This window comes from Excalfactoria chinensis, chromosome 28 (assembly GCF_039878825.1).
Source record: "Excalfactoria chinensis isolate bCotChi1 chromosome 28, bCotChi1.hap2, whole genome shotgun sequence".
Taxonomy (NCBI): Eukaryota; Metazoa; Chordata; class Aves; order Galliformes; family Phasianidae; genus Excalfactoria; species Excalfactoria chinensis.
Window position 1 is genome coordinate 940,278 of NC_092852.1, and position 16,038 is coordinate 956,315.

A 16,038-nucleotide genomic window follows, 5' to 3' on the forward strand; every position below is an offset into this window, starting at 1 on the left:
TAAAATAGAAATGACCAGGAAGGAAAAAAGAAGCAAAGAAGAAGAAAATAAAAGGGGGGGGGGGGCGGAAAGATGGGGGGGGGGGAAACGCTCCGGAGATGGAGGAGCGATACGGGAACAAAAGGGCTGCGCCGAAATAGATCTGAGAGCGGAGCGGGATCGGGGCGTTCAAAGGCAGCACCGGGGGGGGGGGGGCACAAAGAAGGGGGGGGGGCACAGAGGGGAGCGCTCAGACCCCCCCCCCCCCCCCAAATCCCATCCCGTTTGCGGCCGCGGCGCCATCTGGCGGCTGTAAGGGGTGGGGGGGGAGCGCAGCCCATCGCATCCCCCTCCCCTTAATAAGGTCAGGGTCGGATCTCCCCCCCATTCTGCACCCCCCCCCCCCCCCCCCCCCCAATTCCAAAGTCAGGACCCGCTCCGTCCGTTTGTACAAAGTTTATTTATAACAACGTTCTGTTCTGGTTTAGTTGCAAAGGAATCCAGCAAAAATTATTAAAACGTTCCCCCCCCCCCAACATGAAAAGGATGCGGGGGGGGGGGCTCCTCCTCCTCCTCCTCCTCCTCCTCCTCACCCCCCCAACCAACCCGCCCCCCCCCCACATGCGTGTATTGAGCTCTACTATAAAAGCGAGGTTGGCTCGGGGGGGGGGGGGGTTGTTTCTCCTGTTAAAAAATGTGCAAGGTTTTGGGGGGGGGGTTTGAGGGGGGGGGTGGGGGCTCAGTCCCCATCCTCCTGTAACAGCTGGAGTTGGGGGGGGGGTCAAGCTGTGCAATGGGGGGGGGGGCACAGAAGGGTGTTGCCCCCAATACACTCAACCCCCCCATTGCTGCTGGAGCCCCCCCCCACAACAACAACCTGGAGGTGGGGTTTGGGGGGGGGGTAAAAGAAGAGTTGGGGGGGGGTCCCCGATAGCAAGAAACCTCAAATGAACCCAAGCGGTGCGAGAGGCGGCCGGGGGACGTCCAGGTAATAATACTGCTCACATAGAAAAGTAATAATCCTTCATTTGTACATTTATACAGTGGCTCTCTGCACCCCCCCGGACCCCCCCCACAACCCCCTTTTATTCCCACCCCCCCACCCCCCCAACCCAACACCCCCCCCCCCCTCTTTCCATCCACACACACACATCCAACCCTCTGCCTGCTCCCCCCCCTCCCCACCCCCACACACCGCCCCCCCCCCACACACACACTATGCCAGGGGGTCGGTCAGGTCGTCGTCTGCCCCACGTGCCAGCAGCTCCCGTTTCTCATCGGTGCTGGCCAAGGAGTTTCTGCTGCTGTGAGCTCCCATGTACAGCGTGGCGTACACCGGGTTGGTGAAGTTGGTGGGCTGCAAACATTAGGGGGGGGGGGTATAAATGAGGTCAATGGGCTCATAGAGGCAATGGTACATTGGGTTGGGGGGGGGGTCTTCCCCATAGACTTCAGTGTAACGGCACCATCTGGTGGGGGGGTATAAATGAGGTCAATGGGCTCATAGAGGCAATGGTACATTGGGTTGGGGGGGGGTCTGCCCCATAGACTGGTGGTGGCTGCAATGTAATGGCATCATCTGCTCTAAAAGGGTCAATTCCAACGTGCCCCCCCCCCTCCTGACCCATCTGTGCCCCCTGCCCCATTCACACCCACTGTGTGAGCTTCCCTTCCAGCACCCCAACCTGCACCAAGTCCTCCCCAGCTGTAGGACCCCCACCCAGGTGTAGGACCCCCACCCAGGTGTAGGACCCCCCCCCCCCCCATTAAGTCCCACCTTATCAGGGTCCAGGGCGAAGTCAGCATCCAGCAGCTCTCCCACGTCGTCGTCGGGTTCCCCCTCGTACATTTTATAGGTCGGGTTCCCGATCTCCACATTCATGGCCCCGTTGGTCATCCGTTGGTGTTGGAAGCCCTTGGCGCTGCGTGGGGGCAAAGAACAGGGTCAGGGTGTGTGTGTGGGGGGGGCAAAACCAAAGGGTAAAGCCCCCCCCCCCCCACATCCAACCTCCAAACCCCCCAACCAACCAGTTCCATCTCACTCACCCTTTAATCCTCCACTTGTACCAGGCAAAAGCCACCACGGCCAGCAGGAGCAGCAGCAGCAGGATGGGGATGACGATGGAGGCGGTTCCTGCAGCACAACGGGTGGGTTGGGGGGGTCAGGGGGGGGGCACGGGGCCCAATCCTGGCTGCAGAAGCCACGTCCCGACCCCCCCCCCCCACCCTCCTCCATATCCCCCCCCAACATACGGCTGCTCTGCTGCTCCCCCACGATGAAGTCCTCACAGCGCATCCCCGTCACCTCCAGAGGGCACCTGAGAGCACGGGGAGAGCCGGGGGTTAGAGGGGGCAGGACGGCATGCGGGGGGGGGGGGAGTGAGGGTGGGAAGGGGGGGCACGGAGCGGTGGGAGGGGGCACAGACTGGTACGGGGAGGAGGGGGGGGATGACACAGATCGGGGGCTGTCAGCATCGCTTGGGGGGGTTGGAGGCATCTCCCCTTTGCTTGGCACAGGGGGCCACCCCGCAGCCCCCCCCCCCCCCCCGAAGCCCCCCCCCCTGCTTACAGGCACTCGGGCAGCTGCGTCTTGTCGCTGATGGAGCAGGTGCCGCCGTTCAGGCAGTAGCCGTCGCAGGTCAGGCAGCTGGCTGCCATCTTGCCATCGGGGCAGCTGTGGGGCATGACCCAGGTCAGTGCATGAACACCCAGTGATGCCCCCCCCCGACCCCCCACCCACCCCCACAGCCCTGCCTGCTCCTGGTGCCAGCTCCAGCCCTGGGGCTCTACCGCACCAAAGAGCGCCCTGTGGGTGCCCACCCGTTGCCCCCCACCCATGCAGGCTCCTTCCCATCCCTGCACCCCCAGCCTTTCAGCACAGCACTCACATGCAGGACACCTCCCCGCTCTGCCTGTTGATGTTACATTTGCCCTCCTGGCAGCGGGAGCATTTGTTGTCCTGGCACTGAGAGCCCTCGAACTGCGGTGGGCAGCGGCACTGCTTGCTGCCATCCTTGCTCATCTGGCACACGCCGTTGTTCTCGCAGTAGTCGAAGCATTGCTCTGCGGGGCACACAGGGCTCAGGGTGGGGGGAGAAGGGGAGACAAACCCCCCCCCTCACCCTCCCAAGGTGCCACACTTGGCCGCATTGCTGGCTCATGCTCGGCCACCCTCCTCCTCTGCACAGCTCCCTTGCAGCAGCTCAGCACCCCTAAGGCATAGGACCCCCCCCCCTTTAGCCCCCCACTCACGGTACTGGCAGCGGTCCCCGATGAAGGTGGCAGGGCAGCGGCAGTTGGGTTGGTTGCCCTGGTTGACCGTACAGCTGCCGTTGTTCTGGCAGTAGTTGGTGCACACCTGCTGGTCGCACCGGGACCCCGTGAAGCCGGTGGGGCAGCGGCAGGTGGGCATGCCTGGCAATGAGAGCAATCAGAGCCGTGTGCCTCCATACCTCCCCTATCCCCCCCCCCCCCAACAAGGCTCATGGCCCCACGGCGCTCACCGGATGGGGATGCGGTGCACAGCCCCCCGTTCTGGCAGTAATCAGAGCACTGGTTGATCTGGCACCTCTCCCCGTTGTAACGCGGCTGGCAGCGGCACTTGGCCTGTTTGCGGGCGTTCAGGAAGCAGCTGCCCCCGTTCAAACACACCAGGTCGCACGTGTCGGTGGTGGGCACTGAGGTTGGGGTGGGAGGTGAGCAGGGCTGTCCCACACAGCATCCCCCCTCCCCTCTCCATCCTCTTCCTCATCGCCCCCCCAGCTGCACCTACCAACAGCAGAGGCGGTTGGGGAGGGGATGAGCACGCAGGTGCCGTTGTCCAGGCGCTTGCCATTGGGGCAGGTGCAGACGGGGCCGCTGGGGCTCAGCAGGCAGAGCCACTCACACTTCTTACGGTCACAAGGGTTGGTCACTGCCAGAAAGAAGCACAGAGTGAGGCACAGAGCGAGGCAGAGCTGCCCCACAGCACCCAGTGCCTTCAGGTCACCAGCTGGCAGCTCCCCATTGCGCCCTGGCCAACGTGAACCCCGCACCCAACCAGTTTGGCTCAGCCCCCACTGCTCCCTTCACCCTTTAACCACCCCACGTTGGAATCATTGAGCCCCCAAGGCCTGCACTCACCCTCCGGCTGCTTGTACTGGTGGTAGAGCACCACGTCGGTGGCGTGGTTGAGGCCGGACGTCAGGTTGGTGACGGATTTGTGCCCGAATTTGTGGATCTTGAAGATGCGGTTGTTGATGTAGGTGACCCCATAGATGTAATCCTCAAAGATGTCGATGCTGAAAGGATGGCTCAGCCCTGGGGAAGCGAGGAGAGCACCCGTGAGCTCACACAGAGGAGGCACAGGGGCAGGCAGCACGGCCAGCCAGGCGCTGCCATGGGCAGGGCTGAGAGGCTATAGGTGGGTGCTGGGCTGGGGTCTCCCATCCTATAAGAGGAGGTGGGACCCAACCCAGAACCCGGGGTGTCACCCTTGGACAGGTCAACCCCCCCCTGCTGCTCCCACAGCTCCCTGCTCACCCTTCTTGTTGTCGATGGCCACGACGGGGTCGGTGCCGTTGAGCCGGATGCTGCCGATGACGGACAGCTTGGCGTCAGCCCAGTACAGCCGCTCATTGTGGTAGTCCACAGCCAGGCCTGGTGCACACACAGCCATGATGGGGGGCTCAAAGCCCACCACAAGCCCCCACTGAGCAGCACGGCCACCCACCACTCAGCCAAGCTGAGCTTTCCAAGCACGAGCCGGCCGTGTCCCTCCCACTGCACATCACTGGCACCTCCTGTACCCCCCCTTGTTCACCTGTTGGCCATTGGATGTTGTCTTGCACCAGGGTCTCGCGCAGCGTCCCATCCATTGCGGCCGTCTCGATCTTGGGGTGATTGCCCCAGTCTGACCAGTACATAGTCCTGCAAAGGACGTGGGCAGGTCACTGCCAGCAGGGCAGTAAAGAGGGGACGAGCAGGACAACCCCACAGCCCAGCAGAGGAGAAACCCTCAGCCTTCTCCCAGCACCATCCTAGTGGGGTGAGCCGACCTCAGGTACCTCCCACCCCAACAAAGAGCGCGTCCCTGAGGCACAGGGGAAAGGTCTGTTGGTAAGGAAGCGGGGTGAGGGCAGGATAGAGGGTAAGAGGGAAAGGGCTCGAGTCTCACCCCCTAAGTGGATCAACCACAATGGCATGAGGCTCATCAATCATGCCCGAGATCAGCGTCTTGCGATTCTCGCCTTTCATCTGCGCCACCTCGATGACATCCCGCCCGGAGTCCGTCCAATAGATGTTCCCAGCGACCCAATCAACAGCAATACCCCGCGGCATCTTCAGCCCGGAGATCTGGGGAGGGCAGCAGGAGGAGGTTCAGGGCTGGAGGCTCGGGGTCGGCCACCCCACTGCACATCTCCCCCAGCACGTGGGACCGGAGCTCACGTTCAGGTGGGTGACGCCACCGTCGATCTGGCGCCGGTTGCGGTTGGAGGCGGTGGAGGCAGCAGAGGAGGCGGGCAGCTCGCAGTACGAGATCCTGCCCGTGTGCCAGTTGGTCCAGTAGATCTTGTTGCCCTTGATGTAGATGTCCATGGCGTCGATGCGCACGTTCTCGTCGCCCTGGAAGGCCGGCTCATAGGCAGAGTTGGGGTTGAAGGGGTACATGCTTCTGATCTTGTTGTCGTCCGCAATATAGAGGATCTGGTGCTCCGAACCTGCAGGGGAAGAATAGTTGGTGATGCCAGGGAGCTGCAGTCAACCTGGCTTCATGGCACGGGACTGGGTGCTCAGCATCCCTTTGGGCTGGGGAGGGACGGATGGATGGGACACACTGACAGGGCCAGAATCCCGTCAGGATGGGCAGAGTGAAGGAATAGGAGCTGAGTCCTGCAGCAAGGCACGGTACACCCAGGGTTTGTGCACACCCACAGCCCCTCCTGACCTTCTGCCTTGCACATGTTGTCAGTCTTCATGAAGTTCTTGGCGCAGCTGCAGACGTGGGAGCCCTTGGTGTTGTTGCAGAGCTGGGAGCAGGTCCCGAAGCGCAGGCACTCGTTGACATCTGAGCAGAGGGGAGATGGGGTCAGGGAGCCCAGGAGGTGTCTCCATGCTCAGCCCTGGGGTCTGCATTCGCAGGGCACAGAATCCCCACCGCCCCCCAGGCCCCTCATCTGTGCCCTGAGGACGCCATTCCTGACATCCCAGCTGCTTTGCAGACACAAAGATGCACCCTAAGGGTGAAAAGCAGCCATAAATACGTCCCTCAGCAGCAGGAAATACCTTGACAGGAATTCTTGTCTGGCACCTTCTGGAAACCTCTGCGGCACGTGCAGTACGTGGAGGACTGCGCCTGGATGCACTGGGCCTCATCTCCACACATGGTGGCATTGGTCATGCAGTCATACGACTTGTGCTCTATGGTGGGAGACACGGTCAGCACCCCCATGGCCACCCGGCGCCCCCCAGCCCCCCGCCTGCACCCACCATGAGAGCAGGACTTCTCATCAGAGCCATCCCCGCAGTCGTCAAAGAAGTTGCAGCGGAGGTTGGCGCTGATGCACTTCTTGTTCTCACACAGGAACTCGTTCTTGTCCTGGCTGCAGCTCTTGGGTTTGGCCGTGGGGGACTCTGTGGGAGCACGGGCAGCACTGTGACGCCCTACGGCCCTGGGTGCCCGGCCCCATGCACGTAGCAGGGGGAGAGCAGCGTGGGGAGGGCCTTGCAATGCCGGCAGCTGCCCCCAGCTCTGTGGAAGGAGGAGGCCAAGCCAAGCCCAGCGCCCTGCAGGGAACGGCCCAAGGCCGGCAGCCAGCTTGGTCTGCACTCACCGCAGTCCTTCTCATCGGTGTTGTCTCCACAGTTGTCAATGCCATCGCACTGCCGACCGATCCACAGACATACCCGGTCGTTCTTGCAGCGGAACGGTCTGTTGGGGGGACACTGGAATTTCACTGCACCAGCAAACAGAAACAAACGGTGACGGTGAAAGGAGACGCCATGGCCAGACTGTCACGCTGGTCACGAGCCGCTGCTCGGCCTCTGCCCGATCCCAGGGAGTCCCACAGACGTGAGCGGGCTCCAGAGACTAAAGCAAAGAGACTGAAGCAGACAATCACCCGCTGCTGGCACCACAGCAAGGCATGGCCTCTCTGCCCCACCAGCCCCGTCCTAAACCCCAGCCCCACTCCCACCCATCTGCAAGGCCACTCTCAAGAGGAGCCCGTGGCAGCCGGCAGGCCCCGGCCCTGCCTCCTCCCTGCAGGGTCATGGTGGTGACACAGCACCGGGAGCAGGGAGGCAGCGTCACTCACAGCACTCCTCGGGGTTTTCGTCCGAGTTGTCCCCGCAGTCGTCCTCTCCATCACATTTCCAGGCCAGTGGTTTGCACAGAGTGTTGTTGCACTGGAATTCGTCCAGGGGGCAGGTGCGCACTGTGACAGTGAAGGGAGGACAGTTAGGCCTCAGTTAGGCCGCAAGTAGGCCCGAGTTAGGCCTGAGTCAGGCTCCAGGTAGGCCCGAGTTAGACCGCAGCTAGGCCTGAGTTAGGCCTGAGTCAGGCTCCAGGTAGGCCCGAGTTAGACCGCAGCTAGGCCCGAGTTAGACCGCAGGTAGGCCTGAGTTAGGCCTGAGTCAGGCTCCAGGTAGGCCCGAGTTAGACCGCAGCTAGGCCTGAGTTAGGCCTGAGTCAGGCTCCAGGTAGGCCCGAGTTAGACCGCAGCTAGGCCCGAGTTAGACCGCAGCTAGGCCTGAGTTAGGCCGCAGCTAGGCCTGAGTTAGGCCTGTGTTAGGCCGCACTCAGCCTGCCATGCCCAGGTGCTGCTCTGGTGCTCAGCCCCATCCCCATCCCAGCTGGTGACCCCAGCGCTGCCATTACCTCCAGTGCCACAGTCTTCCTCATCGGTGCCGTCCATGCAGTCGGCATCAGCATCGCAGCGCCAGCGCATGGGGATGCAGTGCCCGTTCTTGCACTGGTACTGGTCGAACTCACAGCGGGGTATGCAGTCTTTCTGCAGTGAAAAATGCAGGGATGGTGGTCAGCAGGGACGGCCCAGGCTGTGGTTGTTTCCTACCCCAGCCCCCAGCTCCTCGCAGCCTTATCCAGGGGCAGGCACTGGGTTGAGGGGTCCCCACCGCCGCCTGAGGGCAGGACGTGGTGCTGCTCCCCTCCCCGGCGCCGTACCTCATCAGATCCATCCGCACAGTCGTGGTCCCCATCGCACTTCCACCTCCCGGCGATGCAGCGGCCATTGGCACACGAGAACTCGCTCTCCGAGCAGGGCCGTGGGGCTGGGGACAGAACACAGGGCAGCCCTGAGCTCGGGCAGCAAGAGCGGCGGCCTCGGGGCAGACAGCACAGCCTGACTGACATTCGCACCCCACGCAGCTGGGGAATGGGGCTGAGCCCCCCCAATGCCCAGAGGTGCAGCACCAGGAAACGCTGGGAGAGCAGAAGCCAACAGGGGGTGTTTGGGAGCAGAAGGGGGTACAGTCAGAGTGTCAGAGGGGCACGGGTTGCGGGGCCAAGGCTGAGCCATGCGTGGGCCCTGGTGGTGCCGGGGAGGAGGGTCGGAGCCGTCCCAGCTGCGGTGGAGATGCTGCTGCTGCTGATCTGCAAATCCACCGGGCTTGGGCCGGTCCCAGCCCCTCTGCCCTCACGTGGAACTGAACGTCTTCATTTCATTTGCAAAGAGACTGTACATGGAATTAAAAAGATTTTGGCAGGAACCTACCTCTGAGCGCCCCGTAACGACAGTGTGAAAATGGAAAAAAAAAAAACATAAGATGAAGTGAAATGGCACCAACTCAAAAAACACGACGTGAAAACAACGGAAAAGAAAGAAAAAAAATATCACGCTCTGGAGGCTGCAGGGAAACAGAGAAACGTGGGCGACCGCGTTGGCACAATGAGGGGCTGCGTCTGCAGGGCTGTCTGCCAGCCCCATCGCCAGCCCAAGGCAGCAGGGAGGGGACGGGGGTCCTGGCCACCACCGCCACCACCCTGGTCCCCACTGCTCCAAAGGGCAGTGCTGGCACAGCTCTGCTAAGAAGCGGCAGCTCGTTAAGGGGCAGCAGCTTCTCCAAAGCAGCCATCTTTTCCTGCACACCCGGATCAGGTTCAGGTTTGTGACTCGGGTCCAGCTCGTTGCAGACAGACCTCAGCCCCCATCTGGGAGGTGATGAGTTTGCGCAGCCTCAGCCAAACCAGCTGGAAGGGCACTGCCTGCCAAGCTGGAGCCAAAGTGCAAGGTGCTGGCGTAAAGCCGAGCTGCTCCACAGCCTGCCCTGCTCCATCATGGCAACACCCGCGAGCCTGCAGGTGCTGGGAGGGCATCGCTGGGCTTTGGCCCATCCCTCTCATCTGTCACCGCTTCTGGCCTCTCCCCAGAGCAGCCACGAGCTCCTGGAGTTTGTGGGACCCATCAGCCACATCTGTGGGGCTGCTGCTCCCAACCATCACCCCCAACCGGCCCAACGCTGAGCTGAGCCGCGAGCAGCTGCAGGGGAGCCCCAGAGCTCTCAGTGTGTCGGTGAAGGTGGGAGGGCAGCACGTACTGCAGCTCTCCTCGTCCGAGTTGTCCCCGCAGTCGTTGTCGTAGTCGCATTGCCAGCGGCCCGGCACGCAGCGGTTGTTCTTGCAGCGGAACTGGTAGGGCTCGCAGGTGCGTTCGTCTGGGAGGGATGCAGACAGGAATGCATCAGCATCACCCACGCAGCAGGTGTGAGCAGCAGCCAGCGGGAAGAGCTGCTCACTGCCCTCCCGTGGAGCTGAAATCCCGCAGCACCCGGAGCCTTTGAGGACGGGGGAAGACTGGAGACCCTCGAGGTTCACCTCCTCACCCCCAGCCCTCGCTCACCGCATTCCTCCTTGGGCTCATCAGACCCATCCCCGCAGTCGTCCTCCCCGTCGCATTTCCAGCGTGCTGGGATGCACCTTCCTGAGTCCTTGCAGCGGAACTCATCCACGCCGCACGTCATTTGCGCTGGGGAGAAAGAAATGGATGTAAATACGGGGAGGGGGCATTTAGCTCTGCGCTGTCACCTCCCCCCTGGGGCTCCCCTGCAGCTGAAGGGGGTGGATCCAGAAAGAGCATCACCAAAGCACCCAGATGGAGCCGCGCCGCCCGCAGCCTCCAATGCAAGCAGACCCGCAGGGAAAAGCAAGGACTCATCTCCATGCATGTTGCTGCTGCAGTGGAGGCTGCAGGGGCTGCACCAACCCCCCTTTGCTCCCCCCATTCCTCCCCCTTGAAGGATTCTTACTGCAGTTGGCGGGTTCGTCGGAGCCGTCCACGCAGTCGTTGTCGCGGTCGCACACCCAGACGCGGGGGATGCAGCGCTTGGTGATGGCGCATTGGAACTGGTTGGGGGCACACGTCACCTCCGCTGCGGGGGGAGGCACAGTCAGCAGAGGCAGCAGGAAGGGCTCTGCCAGCCCCCACCCCATAATAGCGCCCCATTAAACCCACCCCGTAGATGCTCTGGGCACAAGGTGGGTTTGGTGACTGTGTGTGTGCACAAGGGGGAAGGGGAGCGAAGCCCCCACGAGGCTCCTCAAAGGAGGGTAAGGAGAAACCTCCATCCCCAGAGAGCAGATAAAGGCAATGCCCGAAGACACAGAGCTGCTGACCCCCATCCCAGCCCACTTACGGCAGTCCTTCTCGTCCTCTCCATCCCCACAGTTGTCCTGACCGTTGCAGCGGAAGATGCCGGGGATGCAGCGGTTGGTGTTGGTGCATTTGAACTGACTGGGCAGGCAGACGTGGATATCTGCCAAGGAGGCGACACCGTTTGCAATGGTGCTTTATTGGGACCCCGCTGGGCTTTGGGGGGCACAAGGAGAGAGGAAGAACCCACCACAGTTGGCTTCGTCTGAGTTGTCCTGGCAGTCGTTGTCTCCATCACAGATGAAGGCCGGGTTGGTGCAGATCCCGGTGGAGCACTGGAACTGGCCTGGTCTGCACTTGAACTCAGCTGTGGGGAGAGGAGGATGGGGTGAAACGTCCCCGCATGGGGAAGCTCCCAGGGCAAACCTGAACCTCCCTCCTTCCCCTCTTTGCAGGGGCTCAGCAATCAGAACAACGCGCTGCAAAGGGGTGGCAGAAGGGCTGCTGACTTCCACAGGGCAACAGACCCGGTTGGGAAGACCAAGCGCAGCACTGGGCTCCAATGGGGTGACCCTCCTGGTCCCCAATGCAGGGCAGCAGAACTTAGAGGAGCAGAGCACTCACGGCAGTCCTCGGGCTCGTCAGAACGGTCCCCGCAGTCGTCCTCCGTGTCGCATTTCCACCAGAAAGGGATGCATTTGTCGTTCTTGCAAACAAACTGCAACAGAACGAGAACAGATCCACGAGGACAGCTCAGAAAGGGAGCCCAGATGCAAAGGGGAGACCCCATCGAACCCCCTCTGCAAAGGGCTCTGACCTCTGTGCTGTCCCTTCCCTCTGCACCCCGATCTGCACTAACCCTGGGTGCCACCTCTGGGCTACGGGGAGGGCAGCATCACTCCAAAGCTGCACCCCACAGCCCATAGTTTGCACTTGCTCACACCAGAAGTCACTCGTGCACCGCAGCCCCATGCACCACCCCTGCACGGCTGCTTGCACGGAGCCACAGCATGCCGGAGCAGTGCAGAAACAGCCCGTGGGGCCGTTACCTGGCTGGCCGTGCAGTTGGAGACGCAGGTCTTGCCATCGCTGCCCAAGTAGAAGTTGGTGGGACACGCACATTTGTGCCCCCCACCCGGCGACAGCAGGCAGAGGTTGCTGCAGCCAGCGTTGTTGGTCTTGCAGGGGTGGTTGGGAACTGCCAAAGTGAGAGGCAGAGAGCTGAGTCAGAGCCATGGGGAGGGCCCTGCATTGGCCCCCAGCCGCAGCACACAGCACACATCCACCTTTGTGCCCCCCCCCCTCCTCCCTGCCTGGCACCCCCAGACCCTCCTGGCCCTCAGAGACCCCCAGCTCACCGTCGGGCTGCCGGTAGGGGTGGTAGATGTGGATGTCCATGGGCCGATGCAGAGTGCTGATCAGCAGAGTCTTGTTGGCTCCCGTGGTCTTGTGGGCTCTGTTGATGGATTTGGTCTCCCAGTCGGTCCAGTAAATATAATCCTCAAAGAGGGTGAGCGCAAAGATGTGCGGGATGTCCTGGCTCAGCACTGCGTGGGGGAGAGGGCAGATCAACAAGGGGCAGCCCCCAGACCCACTAACAACGGGGTCAGCTCTGCTGGGAGCCAGCACTGGGAGCTGGGGAGCCCACCCCAAAGCCAGGCTCCAGCTCAGAAGCTCAGCACCTCATCAGGGCCCAAAAGGGCCTCATGGCTCCCACCTGTGTGTCTGTTGGAGCCGTCCAGGCTGGCAAACTCAATGTAGTCCTCCCGGGCATCCGCCCAATAGATACGACTGTTGATGTAGTCGAGGGTGAGACCGTTGGGCCACGTTATCTTGGTGTCAACGATGACGCTGCGGTTGGTGCCATCCATCCCAATCTTCCCAATCAACGAGTGGTCTCCCCAGTCTGTCCAGTACAGGTAACTGGGAAGGAAATGGCAGAGCAGAGCGGGGCTGAGCCCAGCACAAAGCACACATACAACTTGCTGGGCAGCCAGCATGGCAGGAGGGGGTAGAACCACGACCCCAACCAGCACAACATTGGACCCCCAGCCTGACCCTGGGCAGATCCCAGAGGTTCTCACCCATTCTGCACATCCACCACCAGCGCCCTGGGCTCACGCAGCCCCGAATTGACCAACACAGTGCGGTACGCCCCGTTCAGCTTCGACACTTCGATGGTGTCCCTGCCTTTATCACACCAGTACAGGTTGCCTCCAACCCAATCCACCGCCAGCCCATCGGGGTTGCTGAGCCCGGTACGGTGCAGAACCTGGAGAGGGGAAAAGAACCAACAGGTTTGGGACCACGCGGGCTGCAACCCCTCCCAGCTGCAGCCATCCAGCCCTGACCCCCACCTGAACGTTGCTGCCGTTGATGTGCATGCGGCGGATCATGCTGCCCTGCGTGGTGACGTCTGTCCAATAGATCATCTGCTCCCGGTAGTCGAAATCCAGAGCTACGGCGTTGTTCAGGCCCTGGGAGGAAGAGGGAAGCAGCCAAATAGTTCCACCTGCTGGCGTTGGGTCGGGGGGGGGGTCCAGCAAGCCCCCACCAGCCCCTGCAGTCCCTGCAGCACACACAGCTGCCGAGGTCCCTGCAGAACAGCTGTTTGTTTGCACACAATCTCATGCACAGTCACAGCGAGAGCTCATTTGCACGGAGCCCACTGTCTGCATGGGAAGCTGGGAGCCCAAATCCTTCCAGACCTTCATGCTGAGAGCTATTGTGCATGCCGGACCCCCCCACCCCAACTAAGCTGCAGAGCCCACCCCGCAGGCTGCTGCTCCCCTCCTGCCCCACACCTGCTTGAGCAGAGTGTAGTTGGAGCCGTCCAGGTTGAGCTTGCGCAGGTAGTACCGGTTGGCAAAGATGAGGAAGGGCTCCTCGTCTGCACGAAGGGATCAGAAGGTGGGTCAGGATCTGCCCCGCGGCACCAGCAGCACCCGCAGCCCAAACCCTGCTCACCCGTGACGGCCTTGCAGCTGGTGGGGTTGTCGGGTTTGAGCTTGTAGCCCTCTATGCACAGGCACTTGAAGCTCCCCAGGGTGTTGATGCACTTCTGGCTGCAGGGGTAAGTGGTGGAGCACTCGTCGATGTCGATGCACGTCTTCCCATCATCCTTCAGCCTGAAACCGGGACGGCATCTGCACTGCAGGAGGCATTGGGGATGTCAGACACGGCCGGGCACCCACGGGAGACATGGGTGCATGCAGACAGGAGGAGGCGAGAGCCGTGCATGCAAAGCACAAACTGAGAGCACCGTGCAACGCTGCAGCACGGAGCAGGAGCAGCACTGGACGCACAGCAGCATCACCCCGGAGGGTCCCTACCTTGTAGCCAATCTTGAGGTCCTCGCACTCCTGGGAGCAGCCACTCAGCTTCTTGTTGAGGCACTCGTTGATGAAGCAGTTGAGCTCGTCGGAGCCGTCGGCACAGTCGTTGTTGTTGTCGCACAGCAGAGCCTCCGGGATGCACTTCCCGTTCTTGCACATGAAGAAGGAGTCGTTGCATTTGCTCTCTGCAGCGGGGTGAGAGGCGGCCGTCAGTGCGAGCAGCGATGCAACCCAGTTCCCTGCACCCAAACAAAGCCCTGCAGCCACCTGGGCTGCTGCAACGCGGGTTCTTGGGCGCCTCATCCGAGTGGTCGTGGCAATCAAACTCCCCATCGCATTCCCACTGACTGTTGCTGAGGCAGCGGCCGTTGGCGCAGCGGAACTCGTGGGGGCCACAGGTTGGGTATTCTGCAAGCAACAGGCAGCATTGGCACGGCCCTTACCAGCCCTTAACAGCCCCACCAGGAGGCGAGGAGGGCTCCAGACCCCCCCACCGACCCCCAGCACCCACCGCACTCCGGGGACTCGTCGGAGCCGTCGCCGCAGTCGTCGTCGTGGTCGCACACAAAGTGTTTGGGGATGCACTGCCGGTTCCCACACATGAACTCCCGCTCGTCGCAGGTGTTGTTGTACACTGGGGTGATGCATTCTGCTCAGTCCCTGCTCCCCACGTCCTCCCCTCCACCCCCCTTCAGCCCCCCCAGGGGACTCACAGCATCCGGCAGCGAGGGTCTCATCGGCCCCATCGGCGCAATCCTTGTCCCCATCGCACAGCCAGCGCTCCGGCACACACACGTAGGTACCCGGGCACTGGAAGGACCCTGTGCTGCACGTGGTCAGCCCTAATAGGAGGAAAGCCACTCATGGAGAGGCTCCGTGGTGCCCCATTGGGCAGAGGGGTGGCAGTGGGGGGGATGCAGCACTCACGGCAGCGGCTGTCCTCGTCGGAGCCGTCCCCGCAGTCATCGGCCCCGTCGCACACCCACAGCTTGGAGATGCAGCGGTGGTTGTTGCATTCGAACTGCACGGGGTAGCAGAACTTGTCTGGGAGGGGAGAGGAGGGGCTCAGAGCTGGGGCAGCAGCCCTGCACCGTGCTGGGAGGGGATGGGGGGTGTGTGTGGGGGGGGTGAGGGGTGATGTGGGACCCCGGTATGGAGCTGCAGCCCAGCGCCCTTCAAGTGACCGTGGGCACAAGGTGCTGGGCGAATGGGTCTGCTCTGCTCATAGGGAGAAGCCCAGGCTTATGGAAGCAGAGCACTAAGAGGTCTGCTCCCCGGCCATGGGATATTGGAGGAGGGTCCCCCCTGCTCCCCCCCCTCTGCTCCCCGTGCTCTCCCCACCCTGCCGCTCACTGCAGTGCGTCTCGTCTTCTCCGTTCTCGCAGTCGTCCTCTTTGTCGCAGGTCCACGTCATGGGGATGCAGCGCCCGCTGGGGCAGGCAAAGTAGTTGGCCGGGCATTTGGGCTTCCTCCCACCTGGGGTGGGAAGAAAACAGCCGTGAAAACAGCAGCGTGGGTCCCCCCCTCCCCCTCCATCCCCAACCCAAACACGGGGGTCTCCAAAGGGCCGCAGGCTCAGCGGTGCCGCTCTCCATGCTGGGCTCACCGGGGCAGTTGCGCTCGTCTGAGTAATCCCCGCAGTCGTTGGCGCCGTCGCAGACCCAGCTGGGCGCGTAACACAGCGACGTGTGCTCACACTTCTGGAACGTGGTGCCCTTCACCCCCAGCTTGAAGTAACTGCTGCAGTCGGTGGCGGCTGCGAGGAGATGCGGCGTGAGCCGACGGCCCGCAGCTCCGACTCATGCAGGGCTGGGGGCTGCGGGATGCACGCGGGGCACTCACTGCAGTTCATTTCATCTGATGCATCCTCGCAGTCGATGAACTGATTGCAACGGCTCGAGTTCCCGATGCAGCTCCCGTCGCGGCAGCGGAACTCGGTGGCAGCACAGCTGGTTTCTGCAACGAGGTGGGTGAATTCAGCTGGGGGGGGCGGCACCCACAGCCCCACTGCGGCCCCTTCTGTGCCCACAACCTGCTGCCGTCACCCCGCGCTCCCCCAGCATTGACTTTCAGGCCGCTCTGTGCTGCGTCGCCTGCAGGGCTCTCCCTCCCCACCCTGCGTTTGCACGCACGGC

At 62.3% G+C, this 16,038-nt stretch overlaps 1 protein-coding gene across 5 annotated transcripts in view; it reads right to left on the reverse strand.

The window, feature by feature from the left end:
• Nucleotides 1-1,115: 1,115 nt before the first annotated feature.
• The window catches only part of LRP1 (LDL receptor related protein 1), a 60,722-nt gene continuing 45,799 nt past the window's right edge, over nucleotides 1,116-16,038 (reverse strand). For 2 of the 5 annotated variants that reach the window (XM_072358042.1, XM_072358044.1), the window contains 42 exons: nucleotides 15,746-15,859; nucleotides 15,510-15,659; nucleotides 15,257-15,379; nucleotides 14,831-14,947; nucleotides 14,617-14,745; nucleotides 14,415-14,537; nucleotides 14,171-14,311; nucleotides 13,901-14,088; nucleotides 13,536-13,719; nucleotides 13,373-13,458; nucleotides 12,926-13,045; nucleotides 12,653-12,840; nucleotides 12,286-12,491; nucleotides 11,927-12,115; nucleotides 11,618-11,766; nucleotides 11,193-11,286; nucleotides 10,819-10,935; nucleotides 10,612-10,731; nucleotides 10,225-10,347; nucleotides 9,819-9,944; nucleotides 9,517-9,633; nucleotides 8,144-8,250; nucleotides 7,838-7,970; nucleotides 7,275-7,394; nucleotides 6,792-6,914; nucleotides 6,448-6,591; nucleotides 6,244-6,378; nucleotides 5,906-6,025; nucleotides 5,407-5,678; nucleotides 5,135-5,313; nucleotides 4,781-4,887; nucleotides 4,501-4,617; nucleotides 4,102-4,278; nucleotides 3,752-3,892; nucleotides 3,483-3,656; nucleotides 3,232-3,393; nucleotides 2,868-3,042; nucleotides 2,549-2,653; nucleotides 2,233-2,297; nucleotides 2,026-2,113; nucleotides 1,757-1,901; nucleotides 1,116-1,336 (listed from right to left, as the gene is read on the reverse strand). In XM_072358042.1, coding sequence (XP_072214143.1) covers nucleotides 1,196-1,336; nucleotides 1,757-1,901; nucleotides 2,026-2,113; nucleotides 2,233-2,297; nucleotides 2,549-2,653; nucleotides 2,868-3,042; nucleotides 3,232-3,393; nucleotides 3,483-3,656; nucleotides 3,752-3,892; nucleotides 4,102-4,278; nucleotides 4,501-4,617; nucleotides 4,781-4,887; nucleotides 5,135-5,313; nucleotides 5,407-5,678; nucleotides 5,906-6,025; nucleotides 6,244-6,378; nucleotides 6,448-6,591; nucleotides 6,792-6,914; nucleotides 7,275-7,394; nucleotides 7,838-7,970; nucleotides 8,144-8,250; nucleotides 9,517-9,633; nucleotides 9,819-9,944; nucleotides 10,225-10,347; nucleotides 10,612-10,731; nucleotides 10,819-10,935; nucleotides 11,193-11,286; nucleotides 11,618-11,766; nucleotides 11,927-12,115; nucleotides 12,286-12,491; nucleotides 12,653-12,840; nucleotides 12,926-13,045; nucleotides 13,373-13,458; nucleotides 13,536-13,719; nucleotides 13,901-14,088; nucleotides 14,171-14,311; nucleotides 14,415-14,537; nucleotides 14,617-14,745; nucleotides 14,831-14,947; nucleotides 15,257-15,379; nucleotides 15,510-15,659; nucleotides 15,746-15,859 — 5,834 coding nt within the window. In that variant the 3' untranslated portion in view covers nucleotides 1,116-1,195. Of the gene's footprint in view, nucleotides 1,337-1,756; nucleotides 1,902-2,025; nucleotides 2,114-2,232; nucleotides 2,298-2,548; nucleotides 2,654-2,867; nucleotides 3,043-3,231; nucleotides 3,394-3,482; nucleotides 3,657-3,751; nucleotides 3,893-4,101; nucleotides 4,279-4,500; nucleotides 4,618-4,780; nucleotides 4,888-5,134; nucleotides 5,314-5,406; nucleotides 5,679-5,905; nucleotides 6,026-6,243; nucleotides 6,379-6,447; nucleotides 6,592-6,791; nucleotides 6,915-7,274; nucleotides 7,395-7,837; nucleotides 7,971-8,143; nucleotides 8,251-9,516; nucleotides 9,634-9,818; nucleotides 9,945-10,224; nucleotides 10,348-10,611; nucleotides 10,732-10,818; nucleotides 10,936-11,192; nucleotides 11,287-11,617; nucleotides 11,767-11,926; nucleotides 12,116-12,285; nucleotides 12,492-12,652; nucleotides 12,841-12,925; nucleotides 13,046-13,372; nucleotides 13,459-13,535; nucleotides 13,720-13,900; nucleotides 14,089-14,170; nucleotides 14,312-14,414; nucleotides 14,538-14,616; nucleotides 14,746-14,830; nucleotides 14,948-15,244; nucleotides 15,380-15,509; nucleotides 15,660-15,745; nucleotides 15,860-16,038 lie in introns of those variants that run through there. The other 3 variants (XM_072358041.1, XM_072358043.1, XR_011905889.1) reach the window with 2 other exon arrangements.